The sequence below is a fragment of the Pectinophora gossypiella genome, chromosome 27, assembly GCF_024362695.1.
Source record: "Pectinophora gossypiella chromosome 27, ilPecGoss1.1, whole genome shotgun sequence".
In the NCBI taxonomy this organism is placed as follows: domain Eukaryota; kingdom Metazoa; phylum Arthropoda; class Insecta; order Lepidoptera; family Gelechiidae; genus Pectinophora; species Pectinophora gossypiella.
The window spans coordinates 6,521,111-6,548,363 of NC_065430.1; the positions used below are offsets into that span (position 1 = coordinate 6,521,111).

General features: G+C 40.1%; 2 protein-coding genes across 3 annotated transcripts; one reads left to right on the forward strand and one right to left on the reverse strand.

The window, feature by feature from the left end:
* Positions 1 to 327: 327 nt before the first annotated feature.
* On the reverse strand, positions 328 to 14,022 carry LOC126378802 (uncharacterized). 2 transcript variants are annotated; one of them, XM_050027200.1, is made up of 7 exons: positions 13,913 to 14,022; positions 11,090 to 11,227; positions 5,267 to 10,597; positions 3,563 to 3,732; positions 2,536 to 2,753; positions 914 to 1,119; positions 328 to 493 (listed from the first exon to the last, which is right to left on the reverse strand). In XM_050027200.1, the coding sequence occupies exons 1-7, from the start codon at positions 14,020 to 14,022 to the stop codon at positions 433 to 435; spliced, it is 6,234 nt and encodes a 2,077-aa protein (XP_049883157.1). In that variant the 3' UTR covers positions 328 to 432. The 2 variants fall into 2 exon arrangements, with proteins under 2 accessions (XP_049883157.1, XP_049883158.1); XM_050027201.1 differs by lacking the exon at positions 13,913 to 14,022 and adding an exon at positions 13,411 to 13,596.
* A 569-nt stretch (positions 14,023 to 14,591) lies between these two features.
* LOC126379027 (V-type proton ATPase subunit e 2-like) lies at positions 14,592 to 26,694 on the forward strand. The gene is made up of 4 exons (XM_050027614.1): positions 14,592 to 14,762; positions 14,842 to 14,889; positions 16,050 to 16,137; positions 26,093 to 26,694. Exons 1-4 carry the CDS (start codon positions 14,665 to 14,667, stop codon positions 26,111 to 26,113), a joined length of 255 nt encoding a protein of 84 aa, XP_049883571.1. The 5' UTR covers positions 14,592 to 14,664; the 3' UTR covers positions 26,114 to 26,694.
* The last annotated feature ends 559 nt before the right edge of the window (positions 26,695 to 27,253 follow it).

Below are 27,253 nucleotides of genomic sequence, written 5' to 3' on the forward strand. Positions count from 1 at the left end.
TGTGGCAGGCACATAACGGTAACGGTATTTTTATGGTTTTTGTGAGGTGTCCGGGGTGTGCTTACTAATGAGTAAGAATGAGACAGATACAGTTTTACAGATGTCAAGCTAAATTAAGTTTCTGTCAGAACCGGTAATAACGGTATCGGTATTTTTTGGTGATATTCTCTTATGTGCTTACTAATGAGTAAAAAAGAGACAGATTTAGTTTTATAAATGTCAAGTTAAATTTTGTTTGTCTCTGCCAGAATCGGTACTAACGGTAACGGAAAAAATAACACCGCAAAAATACCGATAACCGGAATCGGTACTTTATTATAATGTTCCTTTTTGTGCTTTGGAGCAACCCTGTAGGACCTGCCTATCTGTTATCTTCTTCGGCATCCTTGTAGTGCTTGGAGGCCATATTATGACATTCGACGGAGTCTGACGTCACAAGCCCAGGACGAGGTCGTCGTCTCGTATTTTATTCTTAAGGTACTTGAACACTTTCCTGCAAGAGAGAAAATAACAATCATTAACATACTGGTGCTACAGCCATTTTATTTTTTAAGTTATAGCTGACATTTTTCCACAGAAAAGGACGCAGGGTGTTAGTGACATCGTAACGAATACTAAGGGGACCAGACCATGGGATGCAGACCATGATTCTGAGTTGATATCAACTAACAAATATTGAGAGGAATTATTCAGCTCATTATTCTGACTTTATATCAAGTGGAATTTTCCAGTGCATAAGTATAGAATTGATAATTATTTAAAAAAAACTAAAACAAAAATCATGAATTTTGCGACGAAAAATTCCACTTGATATTAACTCAGTATCATGGTCTGAATCATCCCCCTGAGTATTCGTTACGATGTCACTAACACCCTGTATACATTAGTACTCGTGACCCTAGAGTATACTGACCAGAGCGTCCGTGGCGCGTGTCCCCAGTCGTGCCGCAGCCGGCTGGTGACGCGCTGCAGCTCGTCGGGCGGCACACATATGTCGGACACGACGCTGCTCACGCGCAGCTCCGACGCGCGCGGCCACGGGACCTCGCGCGCGTCTGACACCACCAGCTCGATCTTCATCGTCACTTCCCACACTGAGCGGAGAGGGATGTTCGCCACCTGTGGGTAGATGTTCAGTGTCAATAGTGTAAGGTAGGGGTTCGCAAACTTTTTAGATAAGTATATTAATTATAAATAAACGGAAATAAAAAATTATAACCTTAAGGTGAGTGTCATGGGGATCTGCGCCGGGTGAGGCGAGGCAAGGGCGCGGGGGGGGGGGTCTGTATGACTATGCAGGGATCCCTGCTACAATGTTTAATTAAGTAGGTATTTTGATTTTTTAATTATTTGATATATTGTGCATTATTTTGTTTTTTCAGATGTAAATATATATTTAATTAGATATTTAGTAAAAAAACTTCTTTATGAATTCTTATATGAAATATAAGTATCTTATTGGTCAGCAATAAATTAGTATCGATCGCCATCGACTCGCAAAGAAGAAGATATGAAATATTAATTATTATATAATTTGTTAATTCCCCTTAATTTTATAAAACCCCGTAACAAATGGTTACAATCAAAAACAGTGTAATTTCAATGAGAACAAAATGCTATAGATAATTAACCACAATTTCTGGTTGAATTTCGCAAAATACCTACGTGCTAAAAGGTACCCCCATGCATACACTGGAACTTCTATGGTAGTTTCATCAGGACTTCTACTTAAATGTTTAATTAATAATTTGCACCAATATTTTGTAATATTGGCCCCGATTCCTGCAGACACCTCTTAATTCTACTTTAAGTTATACCTGTCATTTTCTTATCCGTCGAAAAAGAATGATTGACAGCTCTTAATTTTAGGAAGAATGAGTAAATGAATGAATAACCCGGGCGAATCAAAAAGGTATATCGCTGGTATGCAAACCGTTTGACGTGTGCTGTCAACTTAATTCAGTCGGGTTATTGGCCAATGTAAAATTTTTAGACGGTTGTTTTAGATTTGTACTTAAAATTGACGTGTGTTCCATAAATTTTATGCTTGTCGATTACGCGTCCCTTTCCTTTTCGGCGGATAAAAAAATGACAGATATAATTTAAAATAAAATTAGATGGTATTTCCAGGAATTAGCACCGATATGTCACTTTGTATGTCTACTATGTGTACTGTTGGTATACCTACCTAAATAAAATACATAACATAACATAAGCAGCCTATATACGTCCCACTGCTGGGCACAGGCCTCCCTTCAATCAACCGGAGGGGGTATGGAGCGTACTCCACCACGCTGCTCCAATGCGGGTTGGTGGAGGTGTTTTTACGGCTAATAGCCGGGACCAACGGCTTAACGTGCCCTCCGAAGCACGGAATCATCTTACTTTTTCGGACAATCAAGTGATTCAAGCCTGAAAAGTCCTTACCAAACAAAGGACAGTCTATTTAGGTAAAACCTACGACACACATATACATTTACAACATAAACACATATACATTAGCTGTATAAATGAATAGATAAATAAGTTAGCGACCTTGAGCGTCAGCAGTCCGTCGCCGCTGAGCGTGTACGCCAGGTGCGTCCACGCGTCGTGCATGGCGCGGCCCCAGCGCAGCGCCACGCGCGCCACGCCGGCGCAGCGCCGCAGCAGCGCCGGCACCTCGGCCGCGCGCGACACGCCGCGCCCCACCAGGTAGCGCATGGCCTCCGCCGCGAACCGCACGCACAGCGCCGCCACCTCGTTCTTTTTATCTAGAAAGGTTCACAATGACATGTTTACTCAATGTCATGAGTGTACAGTCATGAGCATTATCGTGTACCCACTTTAGAACCCTGTCGCACTATCATATTTGACATTTAATGAGACTCACGGTTTAATTTGAGGAGCTCGGTGGCGCAGCGGTTAACGCGCTCGGTCTGCGATTGTTGAAGTTAAGCCACTTTCGCAAAGGCCGGTCATAGGATGGGTGACCACGAAAAAAAGTTTTCATCTCGAGCTCCTCCGTGCTTCGGAAGGCACGTTAAGCCGTTGGTCCCGGCTGCATTAGCAGTCGTTAATAACCACCAATACGCACCGGGCCCACGTGGTGGTTTAAGGCCCGATCTCCCTATCCATCCATGGGGAAGGCCCGTGCCCCAGCAGTGGGGACGTTAATGGGTTGGTGATGATGATGATGACGGTTTAATTTGCCAAAAAAGTTAATGTGACATGGTTTCAAAGTGTATACATATCAGTACTCATGACCGTACCGTACTCAACTTTTAATTTCAAGTCTTGCTTTTCAAACGGAGAGTGCCGGTTTGAATACCGGTAAACTTCTCACTAAGACAGTTGGCTCGACGTCAATAGACGGCAATACGGCTTAGTTTTTCTGTCTTGTGGGTTGTGAGGTGAGAGGTGGAGTACCAACCTCGTTAACACTGGTGTCAGGGTTACTATTGAGCCGCCAAAGGCCCCTGACATGACTCATGTAACGACTACTTACTTACATCAGTAAGTTTACCTGGCACGATAAGTCGTTAGTCCTGCATGACTAAATTGGGGTCAGGAGGTCGCTCACCTTGCCTGGTGACCTCGAGCAGCAGCGCGGCGACGGGCGTGTCGGGCCGCGTGGCGCGCCAGGCGGCGGCGGGCGGCGCGGCGGCCAGGCGCACCACCAGCCGCAGCCGCCCGTGCAGCAGCCTGAACGACCAGCCCTCCTCGCTCGACGACTCCCACTCGCACTCGCGGCTGCGGGTTGGACTCACCTTAGTATTTGTTTCTAGATCACCAACAGGTGACCTACCAGGGGGGGGGGGGGGGGGGTGTTTACCTACAGGTGCTTTACCTAAATAAACTTTTTTATTATTTTTTTCTTTTTTTTTTAGGTGGTGTTGGAGGAGGATGGAAAGAATAAGTTGGACAGAAAGGATTACAAATGAGGAAGTGCTAGCAAGAGTAAGGGAAAAGAGACAAATACTGAGAATTATTGAGGACCCCGCGTGATGGTTTAAGGCCCGATCTCCCTGTCCATCCATAGGCAAGGCCCGTGTCCCAGCAGTGAGGACGTTAATGGGCTGATGATGATTGAGGACAGTAGAGGCAAGATGATTGGAAACCTAATAAGACACGACGAATTTATTAAAAACATCAGAAGGAAAGCTAGAAGGGGAAGACCAAGAAGAGCTTACATGGAACAGATTAAAGAAAAGGTTAACGTCGTGTCTTATAGGGAAGTCAAGGAATTGGCCTTTGATAGACTGGAAAGGAAAATGCTACACCGACCAGAGCGTGGCTCTTAAATTGATGATAGATGATGATGACCAACAGGGGGGTTAAAATGGCCACATCGAAGCAATTCATCTAACAAAGCAATATTGCTATTTGACATTTGTTTGCATTGCGCACTTACTTTTATATGCGCAAATGTCAAATTGCCCCCATTTTAACCCCCCAGCTCTATACAGGTTAGTGACATCGTAACGAATATTGAGAGGGAAAACTAATAGCGTTTTTTTTTAATTAATTTCCGAAAGAGATGGCGTGACGACTTGGGCGCTTGCCGGAGGGACTGGACGGAGAGTGCACAGGACCGCGAAAAATGAAAGAGGAAGGGGAGGCCTTTACCCAGCAGTGGGATCTTTAGGCTAGATTAGATTAGAATTTCAGCTGCATACTTTTGCAACGAAAAATTCCACTTGATATCGACTCAGAATCATGGTCTGAATCATCCCTCAAAGTTTTCGTTACGATGTCACTAACACTCTATATATAAAAAAAACCGGCCACGTGCGCAGCGGACTCGCGCACGGAGGTTTCCATTCCGAAATTGGCAAAAAATGGCGTTATTTCTATAGGAACCCCCTAAAATATTTATTTTATCATTTAGACAAAACGCTGGTGTGCAACCCTGATTTGTCTACTCTATTCGCACGGGATATAAATATAATTTTAGAGATTATTTTTACATTTAACTACTGCTACATTTAAAACTGTATTGGCCGATATCCGCACACGGAAATGGCGGTGATCTTGTCCTTAGAAGACCTGTGAAACACCCGTTCCGACGAGCTCTGACCTGGTGTGCGCGTGGAAAACGCAAAAGGGGTCCCAAAGAGACCTGGCGACGCTTAGTTGACCGACTGTAGAAAACTCTTCAGACCTCTACAGAGGCTACAAAAGATAGCGAGGAGTGTAAATCTGTTATTCAAGCCCTGTATCGCAACAGGGGATAAAAGGATTAGAAGAAGGAAGAAGAACTAAAACTGATTACAAACCAACTCACCCCATGAAAGGCAGCATGTCAATCTTCTCGACCACGTCGATGCCCAGCTCTCTGTCGGGCACGGAGCTCCGCGACAGGTCGTGGACCAGCCCCGACTGCCAGTCCATCGGCAGCGCCCGCTCTTTCGACAACTCACCGGCACAGCTCCGCGCGTCCCCCATCTCCTCCCCCGCTTCCTCGTCCACTCTATCCTTGCCAGCCGGCGAGCTCACTATCGACCTCATCGTCTGCATCACATTCTCGCCCTCTCTGTTGCTAATAGCATCCAAAATCTGCGTGTTTATCACATCCTTATCCATATCGGTGATGTGGTACTCTGTTATGAGCCGCTGTACGGTTATAGTGGTGCCTGGCTTTTTGTGTTTGGGACTCTTGTGCGGAGACTTGTCGATCGCTCGCTTCGGCTTCACCGGGACTAGCGTCTGGGACCTCCTCTTCGTGTCTCTCTTGTACGACTTGGTGTCGCTCTCCGTTCGGGAGTCCGGGTAGCGTAGGTTCTCCGGCGAGCGCTGCCGGGCGTTCAGCGGACTGGTCGAGATTTTAGACATCTTCGAGCACGGTTTAGGAGTCACGTCCAAGTCGGCGAGCTGGCAATACTTATGCTTCTCGTGTTTCCTTTTCTTTCTATTCTCCAAGACCTTTCTGACCTCGTCCTCGGAGTTGAGGTCCGAGTCTAACTTGTTCGACTGTGTGTAGATCACTTCGACGGGCGACGCGGTCGACGACCGGGAGCTCCTCACCGTGGGGCTGGGCGAGGCGTTCTTCGAGGTGCCGGAGTCCAGCTCCCCGAAGTAGGGCGCCACCCGCTCGCACTGCTCCGTGTCGTCGACCAGCGTGAGCGACGAGCTCTCCTCCAACAGCCTCTTGTTGTCCTTCATCACTATGACTGTATTGACCTCTTCGTCTTTCATCTCATTGAGCGTCTCCACTGAGTGGTCTACGGATACTGGCTTGTCGTCCGCGTAGCTCTCATCTGACGTCTTCTTAACGCACGCGTCGTTCTGCGTGACAAAGTTCGGTATTATTGACGGAACGTTATAAGTTGTGTAATTATTGGGGGCCTTTTCGTCAGCTTCGGATCCCTCGTCTTTGAATGACACTTGGGCGAAGTTACCCAGTTTTGATCGGTCGATGTCATTAGGAGGCCTGTGGTTGTCGATATCGTCGGAGCTGTGTCCGGTGGGATCGTATCTATGGGCCTGTTGCATATCTATGGGTGCGAGTAACACGTTGTTGAGGGGGTTGCGCGGGTCAAACACGATCACTCGACCAGGCACGGTCGCGTCGACGGCCCTGTCCGCGTGGTAGGGGCGGAGCGGCGCGTATAAATCGAGCTCCTCCCTCCCAGCCAAGTTGTCGTAATGGTTCGGATGATGATCGGAAGAAGTCCTCCAGTCTACTTCAAAAGACCTTTCCGACGTGGTACCAGGCTCTGACGCGGAAGGATTGCCATAGTAAGGTTTGATGATACCCTTCAACTTCTTGTTGCCCGAGAGCGTCATCAGCGACTCAGGGTTGGAGTGCGGCTCGGGGTCGAGGTCGATCTGGCTGGACGTTATCAGATTGGCTTGTATCTGCGTGCTGCAAGTCGACACGTTCCGCTTAAGTGTGCTGTCTTTGTCCAGCCCCGTGTCGAACGGCATCACGTCCGCCATTGGCTTCACCAAGTCACTCATCAGAGCCTTTATGCCGTCGGAAACATCTTTTAAATAGGTAGGTATAACGTTAGGCTTACTGTCGTTTCTCTTCCTCTCCGCAATCATATAGGAAGTTTCACCGAAGGCGGTTTTCTTCAGCGGCGTGGTGAGGCCCATTTCGAACTTGGTACTAGTGTCGCTGGACTCGTCGTCTTCGAAGCGAAGAGTCTTCACCACTTCGGGGCTCGAGCGGGGGGTCTTTGTGGGCGATTGGCTCTTTTCTGTTGACGACACGTTGTCAGTTTCGCTGTCGCTGTGAGCGTTGTGCGACTTCTGTAGCACCGCTTGTGCCATCGAGATGTTGCTGAGCATATCCTCCCTGCTGAGCACGACAGACTGTCTGCGCGGTATGGTGCTCATTCGCCGCGACTCCGTCTTGTCTTCCAGAGCGGGGCGACCCTTCACTTTAATAGGTTCTATGGGGTCTTGCTCCTCTTCTTTGTCTGTGAACTGCGACAGCATGTCTAGTATATCTTTCGTAGAGTCCACGTCTTTGTAGCTCTTGCGCCTGCTGTTGTTAGAGTCTACGTCAGAGCTGAAGACCCTTTCGAAGTGTCTGTTGTGCGGCGGGCTACCAGATTCGCCCCTTTGTTGTAGCTCAATAAGCTTCTTTCCAATATCCTCCATGCAGTTCTTAAATTCGATCTGCAGAGGCGATGTGTCTACGAGATGAGCCTTTTTCTTCATTACAGCCAATTTGTGATTCGCGAGGTTCTTCGTGATAACGCTTTTTTCCTCATCAGACTTCTCAGTTTCATCTGTGCTGTCTTTCATGATGAAAAATAGACTGTCTTCCGAAGTATCAGGGTTGACCATTTCGGGTTTGGTTTCTGATGGTATTTTGGCCGTGACGCTTTTGTCGTCGATGCCATCCCCGTCCAACCCGTCCCGCATATCAAGAAGATCGTTTAGGATCGATTTTTGTATCGTGCTTCGAATTTCGGACACGGCTGAAGCTGACTCTATGAGGCCGTAGCCGATATCAGACTGGGAATGGGGTCCTGACGTCACGCGGTTAGGGTCAGAAGGTTCAGATCTAGGAGTTAATGATTTGGGCGACTGTAATTTCTGCGGACTGGAAGTCACAGTGGACTCAGTTTCTGTGGCCGATGTCGGTGGTATATCGACCAAAGACTGTTTCATATTATTATCGGTGTCTGTTTGTCCGGCGATCGCTGACGAGGAAGATATTTCTGTTAGAAATTCTTTCTGGTCGTTTCTACTCGGTTTTATAGGGGCAGGGTTGGTCGATGTTTGGTATACCAGGACATCTTGCAAATGAGAAGCTTCTAAGGTAGCGTTCTTATAGTTGGACACGCTTAGCAATTTCTTCTCTAAAGCCATAATATCCTGTGGAATAGGTTTGATGGAATCTCTTCTGTGTCTTTGCACTAAGTTCTCGTAGGACGAGCGGCTGTCGCTCTCGGAGACGCATACTTTGACGTTATCTTTGCATAAAGGCGTTGGTTTTATCTGCACGTCCTCCATGACGTCATCGGATCCGGTCACTGAAATGTCCGCTTCGTTGGAATCCACTCTCTCTGCTTCCTGCAACACCGTCGATCCGGACGATGTCGGCGTAGTTTCGCCAGCGTCTTTAGTAGAGTTCGATTTATCAGACATATTGTCGGTATCGATCAGAATAGCACCCGCTGGCACCGCTAGCGTCATTGAAACATCGCCCTCATCCTCTTCATAAACGATTGTTTTTCGTTTTTCACTTGAAGGCTCGACTTTGTCAATGAATCGTTCAATAATGTTACTGGAATCTTGGGTGTTTTCAGATAGTATTACGTTTGGAATGGCTTGAGTCATAGATATATCAGCAGTGTCGTCTTCGTAGATAACAGTCTTGCATTTTTCAGATCGTTCCTCGGTTAGAAGCAAGTTAGAAGGCACTGCTTGAGTCATAGAGATGTCTCCATCGTCATAGACGATACTTTTCCTTTTCTCCGATAAAATTAAGTTTGAATGTACAGCTTGGGTAACAGATATGTCTACCTCTTGGTCGTACATAACGCTCTTCTCGATAATTTCGTATTCTTGTCTTACAACGCGCTCGATAAGACTTTCACATTTCTGCAAAGGAGTATGTTTGCTGTCTTTTGAACTTAGTTTTTCAGGCGACTTGGGTTTCTCAACTAGAATCAAATTGGAGGAAACGGCTTGGGTGATGGATATGTTGCCGGTCTTTTCGGTAAACACGATAGATTCAGGTCTGTCGGTCAAAATAATGGTGGACGGCACAACCTGGGTTACCGATATATTGCCTGCGTCAGTCTCGAAAACTATAGTTTTTCTTTTAACAGGAATAACTTCGTTACGTTCGCTCAAGATAACGTTAGTGGGAAGAGCTTGTGTAATCGAAATATTGCCATCGTCGTCTTCGTAGACAATAGTCTTTCGCTTCTCAAGAGCAGCTTTATCGTGCGAATCTTTTTCAGTAATAAGCAAGTTAGAAGGCACGGCCTGCGTGACCGATATATCAGCGCCGTCACTGTCAAAAACGATGGTCCTCCTTTTCTCTACTTTCTCCTGCATTATGTTGGTGGGTAGCGCTTGGGTTACGGATATGTCGTTCATGGCATCTTCAAAGAGAATGGTTTTTCGTTTTTCTGTATTGGTCTCCAGCTTGGCAGCTAAGGGTTGCGTCATAGACAGGTCTCCGTCATTCCCAAATACGGTGTTGTTGGCCACGCTCATATTTCTAGAGTGATGCGACATAGATACGTGCGGGTTATCAACGAAATTCGGCAAATCGTCATCCACATTTAGCACTATTGTTTTCCTCTGTGGAGTTTTCTCTTTATCTGTATTTGGTAATAGCGTCTTGCGGTAGTCAGATAACGGTTCTTTATCAGACTGTATAGTCAATCTTTTTCCATCAAACACCAACACTTTATCCGGTTCTTCATTAATGGCGAAGTTATCAGTCTCTTTTGGCGCAACGTAAGGATTGACCAAAATATTCTCTTTATCAGCAACCCAATCTAAATTCATCGATTTCTCATTATGCGTAGAAACATTTGTTCTGGAAACATTAACTTTCGGACTGTGAATTGTGTCAGTTATAGACATGTCTGATTCTTCAGCTTTCATCGCAGCGTGTGTAGTGTTGAGATCAACTTCTATATATTCAGATAGATTGTTCCTATCCGTGGGGCCAGCGCACACAACATTCTTTTCTTTAGCGTGTTGTTCTAAATCCTTTTGTATTTCGTCAAGGTCGTCGCCGACTTGTTGCATTACGGAGAAGTTGACATTGATTTTGTCCGAAATCTCCCCTACCCCTGAGACAGCGAGGTCATCGCCAAACAGCCTGCTTTGTTGCTCCGTGAACTCGCTTAGCTCAAAATTCTGGTGGGGTTTACGTTCGTCTGCCGAGCATTCTAGGGCTAGTTCAAAGTTGACGTTGTTGATGGACGTCTCGACGCCGCGGCCATCATTCAGGTTGCACGTGTAGTCTACGGCTTCTACTTCTTGAAACTGCTGGTCGAATATTCTCTTCCCGAGACAGCCGACCGACTGCCGCGGCGGATTCACCTCCGAGTCGTTTCCAGACGACTCTAAGGTTTTGTTGTGCTCTTCATAAAAGTTTTTCCATGTTGTAGTGGCTTCATTTGTTACGAATTCCCTGGAAAATAAAAAATAATATTATTTTTGGCAACAAACCATTGAACTGAGCAGCTTATAGTCTAAAGATCACACATTTAATTTAGGTATAAGTTTCTGTGTTCGTTTTCCATGTTCCTATATAGAAAATATATGTGCATTATTTGTCTATTGATGTGATGTCATTATAATGTATAAAGTTTGTAATCCGTGTCTGCGGTGTCCTAATAATGTTTCTTTCTGAAGACCCAAATATGAACCGTATATCATCATCATCATCAGCCCATTATCGTCCCCACTGCTGGGGCACAGGCCTTCCCTATGGAGATCGGGCCTTAAACCATCACGCGGGCCCAGTGCGGATTGATGGTTATTAACGACTGCTAATGCAGCCGGGACCAACGGCTTAACGTGCCTTCCGAAGCACAGAGGAGTTCGTTAATTGTTTTTTTTTTTTGTACCGTATATATAAAGAGAATAGATAATAGTAACAAGCAACATTGTAAGCACTCACGCGACCCCGGTCCTGCGAGAGAAGCTGACGCGGCGGCTCTTGCCGGTGTCAGTGGGGGTGGCGACGTTGAACTCGAGCTCCGAGAACGGCGCGCGCGGCGGACGCTGGCTTTTCAGAATCGACGATCTGCGTTTCCTTCTGGAAATATACATAACAATACAACGTAAGCTAACAATTAAAACACATAATAACCTGTTCTTACCGCGTTCAAAGCAGGGATATGAGACTCCCAATATTTCGACACTGTTGCAAGTGCCATGATCATGGCACCCATGAACCTTGAACCGCGTAAACTTAAAACAATGTAAAACATAAGCTCATTAGGTATCCCAATGAGGGACTTTCCCGACTACTTTCCCCAAAAAAATATAGATGGCGCTGTACAGATTTTCCTTCGTTTAACCTTCTAATTTCATGGATAACAGACATACGCATGTTTTATCTTTGTTTTTGGGTATAAATGATGAGCCTTGCTATTACACCCAGGCACTAGAGATCTTCCACCTAATATTATTCTGATCAAAATAAAGAGAAGCAATATAGGTAGCACCATAATTCTATACTATATCTGAACCAAATATCAAACAACAATATTTTTTATACATCAAGAGATCCTGTCAAGATCTTGTGGCCAATGATGATGCCATTACATGATACTTTTAAATAATTATGTACACCAGTACTGAAAAAATCATATTAAATCTGTACAACACCATGTATATGTTACTACTTACTGGTGTAAGTTAGTAGTCGTTACATGAGCCATGTCAGGGGCCTTTGGCGGCTCAATAGTAACCCTGACACCAGGGTTGATGGGGTTGGTAATCCACCTCACAATCCACACGATAGAAGAAGACCATGTATATTTTTTTGGGGAAAGTTCCTCATTGGCACAATCAAATGTATTTTGTTAAGAACGTCTAGAGCCCTATGTCAGTTACTGAATAAAGATATTTTCGAATTTAAATTTGAACATCTTTTGGAAGATGAACTAAGTGCCCATGCCTCACCAAGCTTTCTGTTAGACCAATGTTTCCTTTCTCAATGTGCTTATGTTTTTTCAGTGTACCTTTCTTCATTTGTTTCAGGCTATGATGCTTTTATCTATTGTGTCTGGCTATGACACCTGTCTCTTTTGTTTGAGGCTATGATGCCTTTCTCTTGGGAGACTACCTAGCATACATAAGCATGTATGCTGGCTATATTTTGGCAACATTAGAATATTGCCAAAACAATGCAAGACAATCTACTTCTTATTGTGTGGGTTGTGAGGTGGATTACCAACCTCATCAACCCTGGAAGACAAGACAATAAAAGTTTTATTTAATTAATAACAAACTACATAAAGCATTTGGAACATCATCTGTTAAGTTGATTTATGCGTAAGCTGAAATGATATGAAATATGATATTTTGATTTTATTATAAATATATAAGTATTTGTAAGTATTTATATTAAAACATGTTCATGCCTCATTTAACATCAAAGAAACTACTTATGCTGGGTGAGGTCTTTTTGGTCCCAAAGGGATGCCTCTATTAATAAATAACTTTGATGAATCAGTAAATAACATTGACACAAGACATTTATTTCATCTTACACAGACCAAAATATTATTATTACATATCTCCCAATACAATAATATTCAAATGTCAATAAACAAAAAAAAAACAAAAACTTGCCTGTACTATCTGTTTTCTTTGTATGTTTCTTGTGTCTGTTTCATTGTGTACAAATAAATAAATAAAAACTAGCTTATGTGAAGTTAAGAATAAAAATAACATTCATAGCTATTAACCTAAAGTCGTAAGACCGAATGTCCTTTTAAAATCCAAAACCCATTGTTTAACTATTGTATCTGGAAATCTCGGCCTTACGAGGTTAAAATTTAAAGGAAAAATTAAAATAATATAATAATATGACTACACAAGCGATTGTCTATGTAAATGTTTCATAAATGTTAGTTCTGAAGAATTTAAGCTCTAACTGTCAACTCTTAACATTATGTGGTGTCCTGGAATAATCAATACTTCTTTCCTTCTACATTGTGTACTAGAAATGCGGTATTTGATTTGTGTACAAGTGTGTAATTTAGACTATTTTTTGTCATTATTAACTATATTACTGTACCGTACCGACTTTATTGAATGTCGTGATCCCAAACTAGGCATTATATCACAAAGTGTTTTTTGTGATATGTCCGGGATTCGAACCCGGGACCGCAACTTATCTGGGACAGCTGAACAAAAAAATCTCCTGTTTCCTCAGAGATAAAACAGACGTGTTTCTGCTGTTTCAGTGTTGAAATAAAAACAACTTACTTTGCCCCAGCGTCCGAAGCTTTGCTGAGTTGTGTATCGTCCATTTTTAAACAACTTCAAAGTAAACAACCTCAAGCAATAACTAATAACTCCATTATCTTAATAAAAACCTATTCTTGCTTCAATTAACTCGCTTTTCTATAAATTCCTTTCAAAATAAACACAACAACGGCATTTCTCATTCAAAATCCGTTTGACGTTTATTTGAATTCAAACTTTTTTAATTCAGTGTTGCCAATTACCATTAATAATTTTAGGTTCTAGATGTCTGGGATTTGAGACCTTTCCTTTTAGCGCGTAATTTAACAATATTAAAATAAGGTATGAAAGTATTTCCTACTTAAAATACAACAGAACTATTGAAAAACTCTAGAACGCTATTTTGAATAAATATATATGTGAATAGCTCCGCTCCAGCTATGCTTTTATTTGAAAATCTACCGCCCACCAGATGTATTAAGGTATTAAATAACTAGCTATATAAATAATATCATGTACTTACAGAACAAATACTACACAGAAAGCAGTGATGGCCAAAAGACTTGTGTAAAGGGAACAGATCGTTAGCCAGATAAGAATGACGGCATAGTCTACATTCACTTGACCTGACATCAGAACAATAATTTCGATTTCTACATTTTTGGGTCCATTGTTTTTAAAATACTATAATTTTACAACCAAAACTATGCCAAAATATTGGCATATTACTAACCGGTAATTTGATAATATTTGTCAATTTTATTTTCTTTTGAACTGCCAGAAATTAAGTAAAGGAGATTATAAGATTTATATAATCTTCTTCGGTCAAGGATGGTCTTTGTCTTCGGTATTCCAATTCGGTAGCGACATCTATCCATTTTGACAATTTTAAATCATTTTCGCTACTCGATACTAGATGGCGCAACCATATCAGTTTTTTAAAGGATACGTTTTGTTTGTGCTTGAATATGTACCAATTACAAGTTTAATGTTGTGAAATTATTTTAATGTTTAAAACAATATAATAATCATGTGAGAGTGATGTTTTTTGAAGGTAAACACGTAATATTAAAAAAAACATAAGCAAAATGTATTTAGTTTTTTTCTTGCATTTAGTTGCTATGGTTTTAATTTGTTTTAGAAGCAACAAAACGTAGAGATGTCATATGACTACCCAATGCTGCCAATCTTACGAACTAGTCCTCCATCTTGGGGCAGCTGATGTTTTGTTTGAGATAGAACAAATTACGAAAATATCGTATATTTAATCTCAAGATGGGTTATTCAGCCGTTCCAATCGCTGTTTTCACCGTCCTATGGGGCGTAGTTGGTATCATTTGCCCTTTCTTTGCGCCTAAAGGACCTAACAGAGGGTAAGTTGTACTTCACCTTGTTGCACCAACATTTTTTGGAATTTCCATGTATTAAACTGTGTTTCCTCCTTCATTCCAGCATCATCCAGGTCGTGTTAATGTTAACAGCAGCTACGTGCTGGTTGTTGTAAGTATTCCTTTCTTTCTATGTGTATTAGTCATACCATATAGTCATGCACTAGAAGCGAGTTGAAGCGACCCTTACTTGATCATAAAATTCTCTTATAAAACTATTAGGGATGTAGAACGATTACAACGTAGTCTCTTACCCTTGAACTAGATCCTTTTTAGTAATTAAGTTGTTGATAATGTCCTAAAACATGTAATAAGATTTCTACTCAATTCCCATAATGCATTTATTTGCAATAAAAATGGTATAGTTAAAATGGTAGAGAGTAGGCATGTCTTCTTCATAAAGTTACTGTTGGCATTATAATGATATTTAGTATTCTCTTCCTTTTTGCAGTCATGTCCTCAAGATATTTAACATTCAATTTCAATGCCATTTATTTAACTAAAATCGCAAAACAAACTTACAATTTAAAAAATAAATAAAAGACTGTTAACCCTTTCACGGACAGAGGCCATGGGTCATTGATGGTTCATAATAGGTAGTATGTCAACTTGAAATTGGAACGTCATTAGACGTTCTGTCCTTGAATGTGTTAAATCCCCTGTGTAGTGCATCTTTACAACATAAAGGTCTCTTCTAGCTATTTCTATTTCATTCTTAGTCAGATTTAGATTCTGTTGCTCTTTGCAGTCTTATCCCCAAGACATTAAACATAATTAACTCATATATTATGACTACAGTCAAATATTAACTCATATTATATATTTTAAGGTACCTATATCCATTTTAAAACTACAACAATAGTTTTCAATTCTTTTTCACTCACTTGGTTAGTCTATTGGACTGATAATGGCAATCTAGAAAGTTAGTTTGTCAAGTCTTATAATCTTATAATAGGCCTTTTATTTCATAACTAAATTAGGATTCATTTTCACTAACACAGTTGACTCAACCATTATAGATGGTGTTATGTCTCACCACCTATCAAGTTGGTCTAAGAGATGACTGTGTGAGGTGTGGATACTTAGTTCATCTTGAAATGCATGTACATGTGACTACCACAACTGGGATATAGTTCTTCTTCTATCGTGTGGTTTATGAGGTGGATTACCAACCCCATCAACCATTAGTTGTGAGGTTATGTTATGTGACATCGGGATAAAGTTTATAAGTGAAAGCAGATCTTCTAACTAGATATTGTATGTACGTTCCAGCTGGCTGTGCGCGTACATGGTGCAGATGAACCCGCTCATCGGGCCTAGACTCAACAACGAGACCCTCATTTGGATATCCCGCACTTGGGTAAGATTCACCTTTATGAATAAAACTCATTGCTATCTGAGATATGTATTCATTTGGCCAACTTCGGCTCTCCGTTCAGTCACTTAAAAACTATATTAGTCATGAATTTGAATTTACTTTGCGAGGAAATTATGCACTTTTAGTACGAGACTTACGTACAGTTTTAATGATTTTTGTATGTGACAAATTAAATACACTTAATTTTCAATAACAAAATTTACGTCCTTGGAATGTTGGAGCTACCAATTTAATGGTAGCACAGTGGTGACACTTATGTCATCAAGGGCTAGCAATGTCATATAGCGGCTTGTCGTAGGATTGAGCATACCTGATTTTCTTATACCATGACTAACCTTATCCCCTCGATAAGGGCCACTTCAGGCTATTTAAGCGATATGTCGTTAAGGATTAAGGGAGCGCGCAGACATTCGGTCTCGCTCGCACACACACACGGTAAGGTTGAGATTTTATATGGAATATCTGGGGCTGTCCTAATATCTACTTCTGAAAGAGATTGCTTCTGTTTTAATTGATTTATTTGTTCAAAGAGAATTATTTCTTCATAGAACAGGACAGTACTTTTATTATTTTATAAACAAAATATACCTCCACCAACCTGCATTGGAGCAGCGTGGTGGAGTATGCTCCATACCCCCTCCGGTTGATTGAGGGGACGCCTGTGCCCAGTATTGAGACGTATATAGGCTATTTATGTAAACAAAATATATTTAAGTACCCTATGTGGATAGTTCCATAAATTGAAATTCCACAATTAAAACACATAATAAGGTTCTTACCGCGTTAAGATCGATTCGCCATTTTTAATAAAATTATGATAATAACCACGTAAACCTCAAACAATGAAGTTCCATAGTCTCTGCTTACCCCGGTGGGAAATAAGCGTGAATTTATGTATGTCTAGTCTAGATTATTAGTGCAACACCTCAAAACAATAGGATCTTTTCTGTCGTGTGGGTTGGACAATAGGATAAAATTGTTATTATCAGGAATAGTTCTCTAGGAATAGTTCATAGGTACTCATATACATAACTTCACGCCACTTTTATTTCATACGTTTTGTTAAATTTTATTTTATTTCTAAAGTAGACGAAGGCAAATCAAGACTCGTTTTTTTGTTTACTAAATGACCTCAAGTCAAGGAAAACAGCCAATGATATTTTTTATGTATTGATTTTTGCCATTAGAGTGTTTAAAAAGGCCACTTGCTTTTATGCGTATAAATGTGAAATAGCAATATTGTTTTTAGATGAATTGCTTTTTAGGATTTGGAGGTCCGGGTTTGATTCTCGATGTCCCACTGTCGAAAATCACTTTGTGAGATTGTCCTTTGTTTGGCTATGACAGTGCAGACTGAATCACCTGGTTGTCTGAAAATGTAAGATGATACCGTGCTTCGGAAGGCACGTTAAGCCGTTGGTCCCGGGTCACTAGCCCAAATGCCTCCATCAACTTTTTTTTTTTTTTAAAGAACGTCTGGGACCCTGTGCCGTGGTTTTTCTTGCAGCTTCTTTTCCCCGGCTGTACAGGTGATGAGAAGCTGCAGTAGTTTTAGGCGGATGAGACGGTCGTTATGTAAAATTGACGATTCAAAGTGTAACTATGTTACCTACTGAACAGCGTTGCCGGGAGTTTTGAACTTTTTGAGTGAAATGAAAAAAGCGGGATTCTTCCTTCGAAAGCGGGACAAAGTTTTTGATTAAGTATTTATCTTTTAATTTGAGTTCAAATTACGTTTACGTGACAATAGATAACAAAAATATCCACAGTAAATGTATTTTAATACATACATACATACAAAAACTCACGCCCGTTATCCCTAATGGGGTGGGCAGAGCCACAAGTAATCAAAGACAACTTGCAGCCACTGTTGATACGATGTATTTTAATAAAATACGATATTTTTAATCAGATTTACCCTATAGTTCAATAATTGATCTTCTATTCGTCTTCTGAATAAAAAAAACGGAAATCAAAATTTAAAAAAAATATTTATTCGAACTTAATTATTAAAGTTTTATTAGTTTTATTTATTACACACTTGTCTGTGCCATCCGCCCGCGCTTTCTCAGTACGTTGCACGCACGGTCGAGTTATTCCCGAAAAGCGGGACTGAGCCTGTCCCGCGCGGGACATTAAATTTTGATTTCAAAATCGGGACGTCTGGCAACGCTGCTACTGAAAAAAGATATTTTTGAATTTGAATACCGTTACCATAATTTCGTCTTTATACGTGTACTTAGTTAAAAGTGTCTGATTTGACTAGTTGGAAACCAGCCTATTGCGCATCGTGGCGGGCCTCGCACGTGTATAGTACATCGCAATCATTCCAATGCACTATCATAGTGTAGTATAGTATGGAGCATGCATACAATGGCCCCGATTCCTGCAGACACCGCCTAATTTTATTTTAGGTTATATCCGTCATTTTCGTATCCGTCGAAAAGGAAAGGGACGGATGATTCACAGCTCTTAATTTTAGGAAGAATGAGTAAATTAATGTGTCGGGTTATTGACTGACGTAAAATTTTTAGACGGTTGGTTTAGATTTGTGCTTAAAATTGACGTGTGTTCCATAAATTTTATGCTTGTCGATTACCCGTCCCTTTCCTTTTCGGCGGATAAGAAAAGGACAGATATAACTTAAAATAAAATTAGATGGTATTTACAGGAATTAGCACCAATCTCTACGTAGTGTCGGCTATAAATATCGCAATCACGTGAACCGCTCTGAATGCCTCCGATAGCGGGCAGACGCAACGGTCATTATTGTTTCTCGAGTGAGCGGAGAATGCTCACGGTATTACAAGCATAACATAAGATCACAACTATATGCCAATTGGGGTAGTCAGGGGTACAAGTTCAAGAATGTGGATGGATATAGGGATAGGGGAGATACATACATACATACATAAACTCACGCCTATTTCCCACCAAGGTAAGCAGAGACCATGGAATTGGATTTGCTTCGATCCTAACACACGTTTCATACACGCACGCCGGTTCACAGTAGATCATACTGAACCTTTTCCAAAGACATCTCCAATTTGGTCAACGTAAGTCCTTCTAGGTATTCCTCTGCCAACCTGACCATCTACAGTTTTTTTTTGACGTGACCTTTGTAGATTTGAGTCGGACATTGATTCCTGCGTCAGAGATGGAATTTTTGGTACAATCGATCTGTTAGCTATGCTTTTATAAAAAGTTGTTATGTCTATCTTTTGTCTTGCCTCTTATTTTTATGACAAGAATTTTTTTTCCGTTTTGGCATGACGTAGTTTGCGTATTTGCTGCCAACAAAACCAGGAAATATTTCATTTTAGACTAAGTTACTTTTCTTTTTTTTTTAAGTTGATGGCTATATTCGCTTTTCTTTTTTATTTAAACATAAGTTTCATGAATGTATTGTTTATGAGATTGTAAATGGATTGTAACTAACGTTTCTTTTTAAGCTGATGGCCTTGTCGCCAAAGCTAAATAAATTTAAAAAATAAATCATTTCATAATAATAAAAAGAATTTAGAGGAACAGGAATTTAGAAGGAAGGCTCAGAGGATACTAAATGCGAATTCTGTACTTGACATTGGCAGTAATGGTTGTCTCTACTCTATGACGGCCGGTTGCCATACAACCATAAAGTTGAAGTTGAAATGCGAACTTCGTTCTGTCTTCCAATTGGAGCAGCGTGGTGGAGTATGCTCCATACCCCCTCCGGTTGAATGAGGGGAGGCCTGTGCCCAGCAGTGGGACGTATATAGAGTGTTTATGTATGTAATATTAATTAAATACATTCAGTCACTCGAGTAATTTACTTAATTTTCAATAATACGTCCATGGAATGTTGGAGATACCAATTTAATGGTAACACTTACGTCATCAAAGGGCTAGCAATGGCGGCTTGTTATAGGATTGAGCATACCCGATCTTCTTATACCATGATTCCAACTTGACCAGCGCTTCTTAATACCCTCTGTCGGATTTTACCATGAATGTTAGGTATATTTTTTGTCTCAGCAAATGGTACCTGGTTTGTAGCATAAGAACACACCTTTTGTAATGCCGTTTACCTGTGGAAGCCCATTTTTTTTAATAACAGCTGTCTGTTCAGTTTTTTTTTCTTTTGAACCCTTGGACTTTGCTAAGTTTTATAAAGTTGAGTTTTTATGTCGGTTTTCGGAGGACGCGTGGTTTGACGCGCGTTGTGTCCCTGTTTCGAACCGTGTACCGTCTAACACGTAAGTGCGAGCGAGACGCAGTCTGTGCGCTCCCCTTTACTCCTTAAGGGCTAATTACACCTACCTGTCTGGCAGGCTATATGCGTCAAGGTCACGGGTTACCATGGTTACTCCCGTTTGTCGACCAGATCGTGTAGTCTAATAGCAAATCGGCGGGGCGTAACCATGGTAACCACGATCTCGAGCGAGTTACCTATATTGCTTCTCTTTATTTTGATCAGAATAAAAAGGGGTGGAAGATGTGTGTGTAATTCAATCAATAATTCCATTTAACATAAGTAAGGACATGTATGTAATTGTGCCTGGGTGTAATAAATAGGGTCATCATTTATACCCAAAAGCAAAGACAAAAGATGTATATGTCTGTTGTCCATATTGTTATGTTATCCATGAAATTAGAAGGTTAAGCAGCAAGGTCAGCAAAAATTTAGTATCGATCGCCATCGACTCGCAAAGAAGAAGAAGCGAAGAAAAATCTGTACAGCGCCATCTATTTTGGCCCCGATTCCTGCAGACACCGCCTAATTTTATTTTAAGTTATATCCTTCATTTTCATATCCGTCGAAAAGGAAAGGGACGGATGATTCACAGCTCTTAATTTTAGGAAGAATGAGTAAATTAATGTGTCGGGTTATTGACTGACGTAAAATTTTTAGACGGTTGGTTTAGATTTGTGCTTAAAATTGACGTGTGTTCCATAAATTTTATGCTTGTCGATTACCCGTCCCTTTCCTTTTCGGCGGATAAGAAAATGACAGATATAACTTAAAATAAAATTAGATGGTATTTACAGGAATTAGCACCATTGATTATGTATTTTAATCAAGAAAAACGTATTAAGTCCGACATTTTATCACGTTTTTCTATGACGTCACAGTGTGCTTTTTCATACAAATTCTTTAGTAATTTCATGTTTTTACGTTTAGTAAAAAGTAACTGATTTGACTAGTTGGAAACTAGCCTATTGCACAACGTGGCGGGCCTCACACGTGTAGACTACATCGCTATCATTCCAGTGCACTAACATAGTGTACTCCATGGAACATACGGTCACGAGCATTAATATGTATACACTTTGGTACCATGTCACATTAACTTTTTTGACAAATTGAACTGTAAGTCTCACTAAATGTCAAATGTGTTAGTGCGACAGAGTCCTAACATTATATGGCTCATGACAGTACAATCTTATAGCGACGTACGCCGGTTCACAGTAGATCGCCGATCGTACTAAACCTTTTCCAAAGACTTCCCCAGTTCATCCCCCTTAATAGAACGTTAGATTTAATGTTGTTTTCTTCTAATACTCGTGTCGGATCTATGAACTGTGGTTGTGACTACTCGTATGATATACAGGGTGTTAATGACATATTTTTAAAGTTCTTTTTTTAATGCAATTTGTTAATTTTTTTTTTGACGTGACTTAATGTAGATTTGCCGCAGATGGCATTAATGGCCGGACAAATGGAGAGCGCTAAGGGCTCTCACCCGGTACAAAATTTAAGACAACAGGTCTGAGGGTGCCCAGTTGGGCGCGAACCTCGGCTCAGGGCGTCGTCTCAGTGGAAGAATATTTGAAAGAAAATTTGTTACAGAAGTTGTTTTCTCGACACAGTCAAAAAATAAACAAACATACCTTACAAACATTCCTTAGCAAAAATACTGCTTAGGAGAAATGATTTTAATATTTTTCTGAACGACTTGATAGTAGTATTTTCAATTTATAACCGTACCTTGTCTTGTGTAAACTTAGAATATTTTTATTTCTGAAGATGCAATTAGTAAATTTAGAACATTGTAACAAAAACTTTGAGGGACGATTCACACCATGGGTTGATATCAATTGGAATTTTCCGTCGCAAAAGTATGGAATTGAAGAGAATAAAAACAAAAACACTAAAGTTTTTTTTATGGATTTTCCGACAGGAAATTCAACTCAAAATGATGGTCTGAATCATCCCCCTCAGTATTCGTTACGATGTCACTAACACCCATACGTACTTGTACAGGGTATTAGTGACATCGTAACGAACATTGAGAGGTATATAGGTATCAGCTCATTATTCTGAATATCAAGTAGAATTTTTCATCCCAAAAGTATAGAATTGAAAATAATTTCAGAAAAAAAACGCAAAAAGAACATGAATTTTGCGGCGGAAAATTCCACTTGATATCAACTCAGAATCATGAACTTAATCATCACCCTCAGTATTCGTTACGTTGTCACTAACATCCTGTATATATTATCTTTAAGTTATAATAGTTAACTATATGTAATATATAGTTAAGGTGTAGGTCAAAGCATTATCTGCAGTTCAAGAATGCGCGGGAGAGTCTAATCTATCCTCTTTACAGAATTTAATATAAATCTTCTTCTTCTATCGTATGGATCGTGAGGTGGATTACCAACCCCATCAACCCTGGTGTCAGGGTTATTACTGAACCGCCATATGCCCCTGACATGACTCATGTAACCACTACTAACTTAGTAATCAGTAAGTTATAACCGGGACCAATGGCTTAACATGCCTTCCGAAGCATGGATTATCTTACTTTTGGGACAATCAGGTGATCAGCTTGTAACGTCCTAAGCAAACTAGGGATCACAAAGTGATTTGATACGTCAGGAGTGCAATATAAATAAATTTAGAAAATCTTTATTTAAACATCTCATGCAAAAGATCTCTTAGCTATAAGTTAACTTTAAGTATCTTAAACATTAAGCGAACTCCACTCCCACAGACAAACCGAGGAATTGGTTTTGTGGGGTTTTTATTGTACTAATATTTTCTGTATTTCTTATGAAAAATAAACATTTTTACAATTACAATTACAATTGTCCCCACCGGGATTCGAACCCTGGTCCTCCGGATCGTGAGCACAACGCTTAACCACAGGACCACGGAGGCCGTTATATAAAGGTAACCCACCGCCCCGCACAAATATGTATCGGGTGTCGAGCTCACCCCCTCTGGGTCTTACTTTAGGGGCTTATTACACCTACCTGATGTGACCAAGTGATTGTAGTTAAATTTTTTTTTTTTTTTTGACGTGACTTATTGTAGATTTGCCGCAGATGGCATTAACTACTTGGCCGGACAAATGGGGAGCGCTGAAGGCTCTCACCCGGTACAACGTTTAAGACAACAGGCCTGAGGGTGCCCAGTTGGGCGCGAACCTCGGCTCAGGGCGTCGTCTGAGAGGAAAAATATTTGAAAGAATTAATCAACCCTAGTGGGTCGATAGCGATTGTAGTTAAAGCCTGTGTGTTATTCTGATGCATAAGCTGCGTTTAACTTTCACATCACTACATATTATAAAACAAAGTCGCTTTTTCTGTCCCTATATCCCTGTGTACGCTTAAATCTTTAAAACAACGCAACGGATTTTGATGCGTTTTTTTTTTAATAGATAGAGTGATTCAAGAGGAAGGTTTATATGTATAATAACATCCAATAAATTGTGGAGAAATACTGTTATTTTTGAGGTTTTTAATGTGATGTCGTAAATAATTTCATTTTTTCCTAGTTTATGTCGCTAGTTCATTATAATATTAGTAAGATGATAGCGACTAAATACATACCTACGTTAAATGACAATGGAATGTAACACTGACACAAATCACATGCGAGATAGCGTTATCGCTATCAGTGGTAACGGTAACAAGCGGAATCCGTGAAACTGATGAAATTATGATAAATACTTGAAGACTTGATTCATTTTTGGATAATAATGTCTATCACGTGCTTACTGATGAAGGGCAGCATCGCGAGAAAACCTTTCAGAGAAATGGCTGATTGGGTACGGGGGGGTTAAAATGGCCACATCGAAGCAATTCATCTAAGGAAGCAATATTGCAATTTGACATTTGTTTGAATTGCGCACTTACTTTTACATGCGCAAATGTCAAATTGTAATATTGCTTTCTTAGATGAATTGTTCCGATGTGGTCATTTTAATCCTCCTGTACCCAACTAGTCGAATCAGTTACTTTTTACTAAACGTCAAAACACGAAATGACTATGGAACTTGTATGAAAAAGCACACTGTGACGTCATAGAAAAACGTGATAAAATGTCGGACTTATTGTTACGTTTTTCTTGAATTCATAAATACATTAAAAAGAAAAAAGAAAATGTTTTTAATTAGTTTCAGATGTGTCTTTATTTAGTAATCAGAATTTCATGATTTGTCTTGAACCTAGTACACGACCCAATTATCTATGATCGAAACATGAATGCAATCATAAAGTCGAATTCAGTTGTTTAAAAAAAATAATAATAAAAAAGTTTATTTAGGTGAAACCTACGACACACATATACATTAAAACCGGACCTGCGATACGTCACGCATTCTCCGAACAAGAGCTATCGCGGTCTCTTGACGAAGAGTGGGTGTACCATATAGGAAATGCAATCCCGACTCGAGATCGCAAATTCGAGATCCCTCGGGATTGGAAATATCAATCTCGTGAGATACCGAATTCGGGATCTCGTCTAGTTCATAAAAAAATGTTAAGTTAGGATGGCTGAAAACGATAAAAACTGCTTGTTTGTGATAGTGAGGTTAATTAAAACAAAATATTCTTTGAAATAAAACATAAACCTTTATTCTTCAATATTACTAACTAAATAATTAAGTTTTGTTTGGAAATCAGCATAATCAAAACAAAAGGTATAACTCGAGGAGATTCGCCCAATCCCGTCAATCTCGAATGGGATCTCATCATATTCTGCTTCGGGATTGATTCCGAATTAATATTTTTTTTTTTCAAAAAAATAAAAAAAATTGAACTGATTAAAAAAAATTAAATACATACATACATACATAAACTCACGCCCGTAATCCCTAATGGGGTGGGCAGAGCCACAAGTAATCAAAGACAACTTGTAGCCACTGTTGATACGAAGAAAAAAAAAATTAAAAAAATAATAAAATTGATATTAATTTATTTTTTTTATTAGACGAGATCTCGCATTCCTTAGTACTATACACCTCTGCCTACCCCCTTCGGGGTTACAGGGCGTGACGCTACGTTAAGCTATGTTCTTTTTGTACTCGTAGTACACTTGTCGTTGTTACCTAACGAGTTGACTTTGTTCCTATTACGAAACGATGTTGACGGCGCGCGGGCGCGGCTACGGTCGCGTATATTTAGCTCGGCACTGGCAGCGTAGGGGACTACGATCAAGGCCACGAGAGGACGAACGTTGGTTCCATGGTATAAGAAAACAGCTATGCTCAATCCTATGACAAGCCGCCATTGCTAGCCCATTCATGACGTAAGAGTTACCACTGTGTTACCATTAAATTGGTATCTCCAACATTCCAAGGACGTAAATTTTATTGTTAGTGAATTACTGACTAATGTATTTAATTACTATTACATGTCACATATAAAAATCATTAGAACTGTAAGTAAATCTTTTACTAAAAGTTCTAAATTTCCTTGCAAAGTAAATATAAAAACATTGGACGTGGGTAATTTATTTTTTATGAAATGGCAACGCAGGGCGGGATAACGTCAGCTGGGCTAACCTTGAAATGTTAGCTGTCACTTTTGAGGATACCTGGTATTCTTATACCTTGGTTGGTTCGGTCTTTCAGTCTGTTTAAAGGCTCGACGTCGTCTGTGTAACAAACCAAATGAAGCTACTTAAAGGTAAAGGTTTATTTCTCCTCAACGTATTTTTTTGTTACAGGGCAACCCCATCACCAACTGAAGAGTCGAATGGTAAGGTCGTCGCGAAGTTAGTTAATTTGTTAAGAATTTAATGTTACTGCCTAATCTGTATTCTCTTCCTTGTTCCATGTTTTTGTTTTTAAAAACAAAAAAAAACTTTTTGAGGTTATCTAACCCTTCATAGGCAGACGCTTAATTAAAGATGGCGGCATATTAAAAAACTGAAAATGGTTGATCGCGTGTCAAAAATAAAATATTATTAAATGCAACTCAGTTCCGAATAATGAATTCCCGCACAGCTGTGGATTTATTACAAGATATTCTAATAACAAAGCCAAGTACCTACGTATCCATTTGGCGCCATTTTCACGCCAACGATCTTAGTCTTTTGCTTTTAAAATAGAACAGTAAAAGTGGACAGTATTTAGCGTACTATAATGAATGAATTTTGCTCGAAAAAGAACTTAATTATCCGATTGTAAGAATAAGTGTTCGAAATATGTATCATTCCAATCTTGTGTAAAAGAATCGTTAACTATCGCAAAGTATTTTATCAGTGCGAATTGTATAAAGTAATATATGTAGATAAAATATTTATTTCAATAAAATCATGTGAGTTCATTAGTTGATTTTATTTTATTATATAGTAACGAGTAAGTAAACCCTCTTTATTCCAAGCAAATGCATTACAATCATCATTTTCACACTACTTAGTAATTACGTAGTCGTTTCATGAGCCATGTCAGGGGCCTTTGGCGGCTCACTAATAACCCTGATACCAGGGTTGATGACGTTTGTAATCCACTTCAGAACCCACACCATAGAAGAAGACGTTAATTTTTATACTCAATATATCTACTCAAATAAACAGAAATATCAATTTATCTACCCAAACAGGAAAATATAGAGCATAATAGATACTGGAGGCCTTATGAAACCTTTGGTCAAATCAAAAACTAGGGAGTTACAATGGACACTTCAAAGCAATTCATCTAAAAAAATTGACATTTGATTGCATTGCGTACTTAGTTGAAGCGTCTGGTTTTTAGATGAATTGCTTCGATATGGCCTTTTTAACCCCCCTGGGTTGTTTATGGTTGTCGTTTTAAAAAAAATCTTATACTTGTTTTTTTTGTGTGCAATAAAGTATATTTGATTTGTTTAGCTTACTAAACGCTAA

Excerpts from the sequence above, each read along its gene's own strand:
- LOC126378802 (XM_050027200.1), bottom strand. The coding sequence starts at position 14,022 with ATGTCAGGTCAAGTGAATGTAGACTATGCCGTCATTCTTATCTGGCTA. Across the intron at positions 10,598-11,089 it reads TCTCGCAGGACCGGGGTCGC|GGAATTCGTAACAAATGAAG; the intron begins GTGAGTGCTTAC and ends TTTATTTTCCAG. Across the intron at positions 494-913 it reads CACGCGCCACGGACGCTCTG|GAAAGTGTTCAAGTACCTTA; the intron begins GTCAGTATACTC and ends TCTCTCTTGCAG.
- LOC126379027 (XM_050027614.1), top strand. The coding sequence starts at position 14,665 with ATGGGTTATTCAGCCGTTCCAATCGCTGTTTTCACCGTCCTATGGGGC. Across the intron at positions 14,763-14,841 it reads CCTAAAGGACCTAACAGAGG|CATCATCCAGGTCGTGTTAA; the intron begins GTAAGTTGTACT and ends CCTTCATTCCAG. Across the intron at positions 16,138-26,092 it reads TTTGGATATCCCGCACTTGG|GGCAACCCCATCACCAACTG; the intron begins GTAAGATTCACC and ends TTTTTGTTACAG.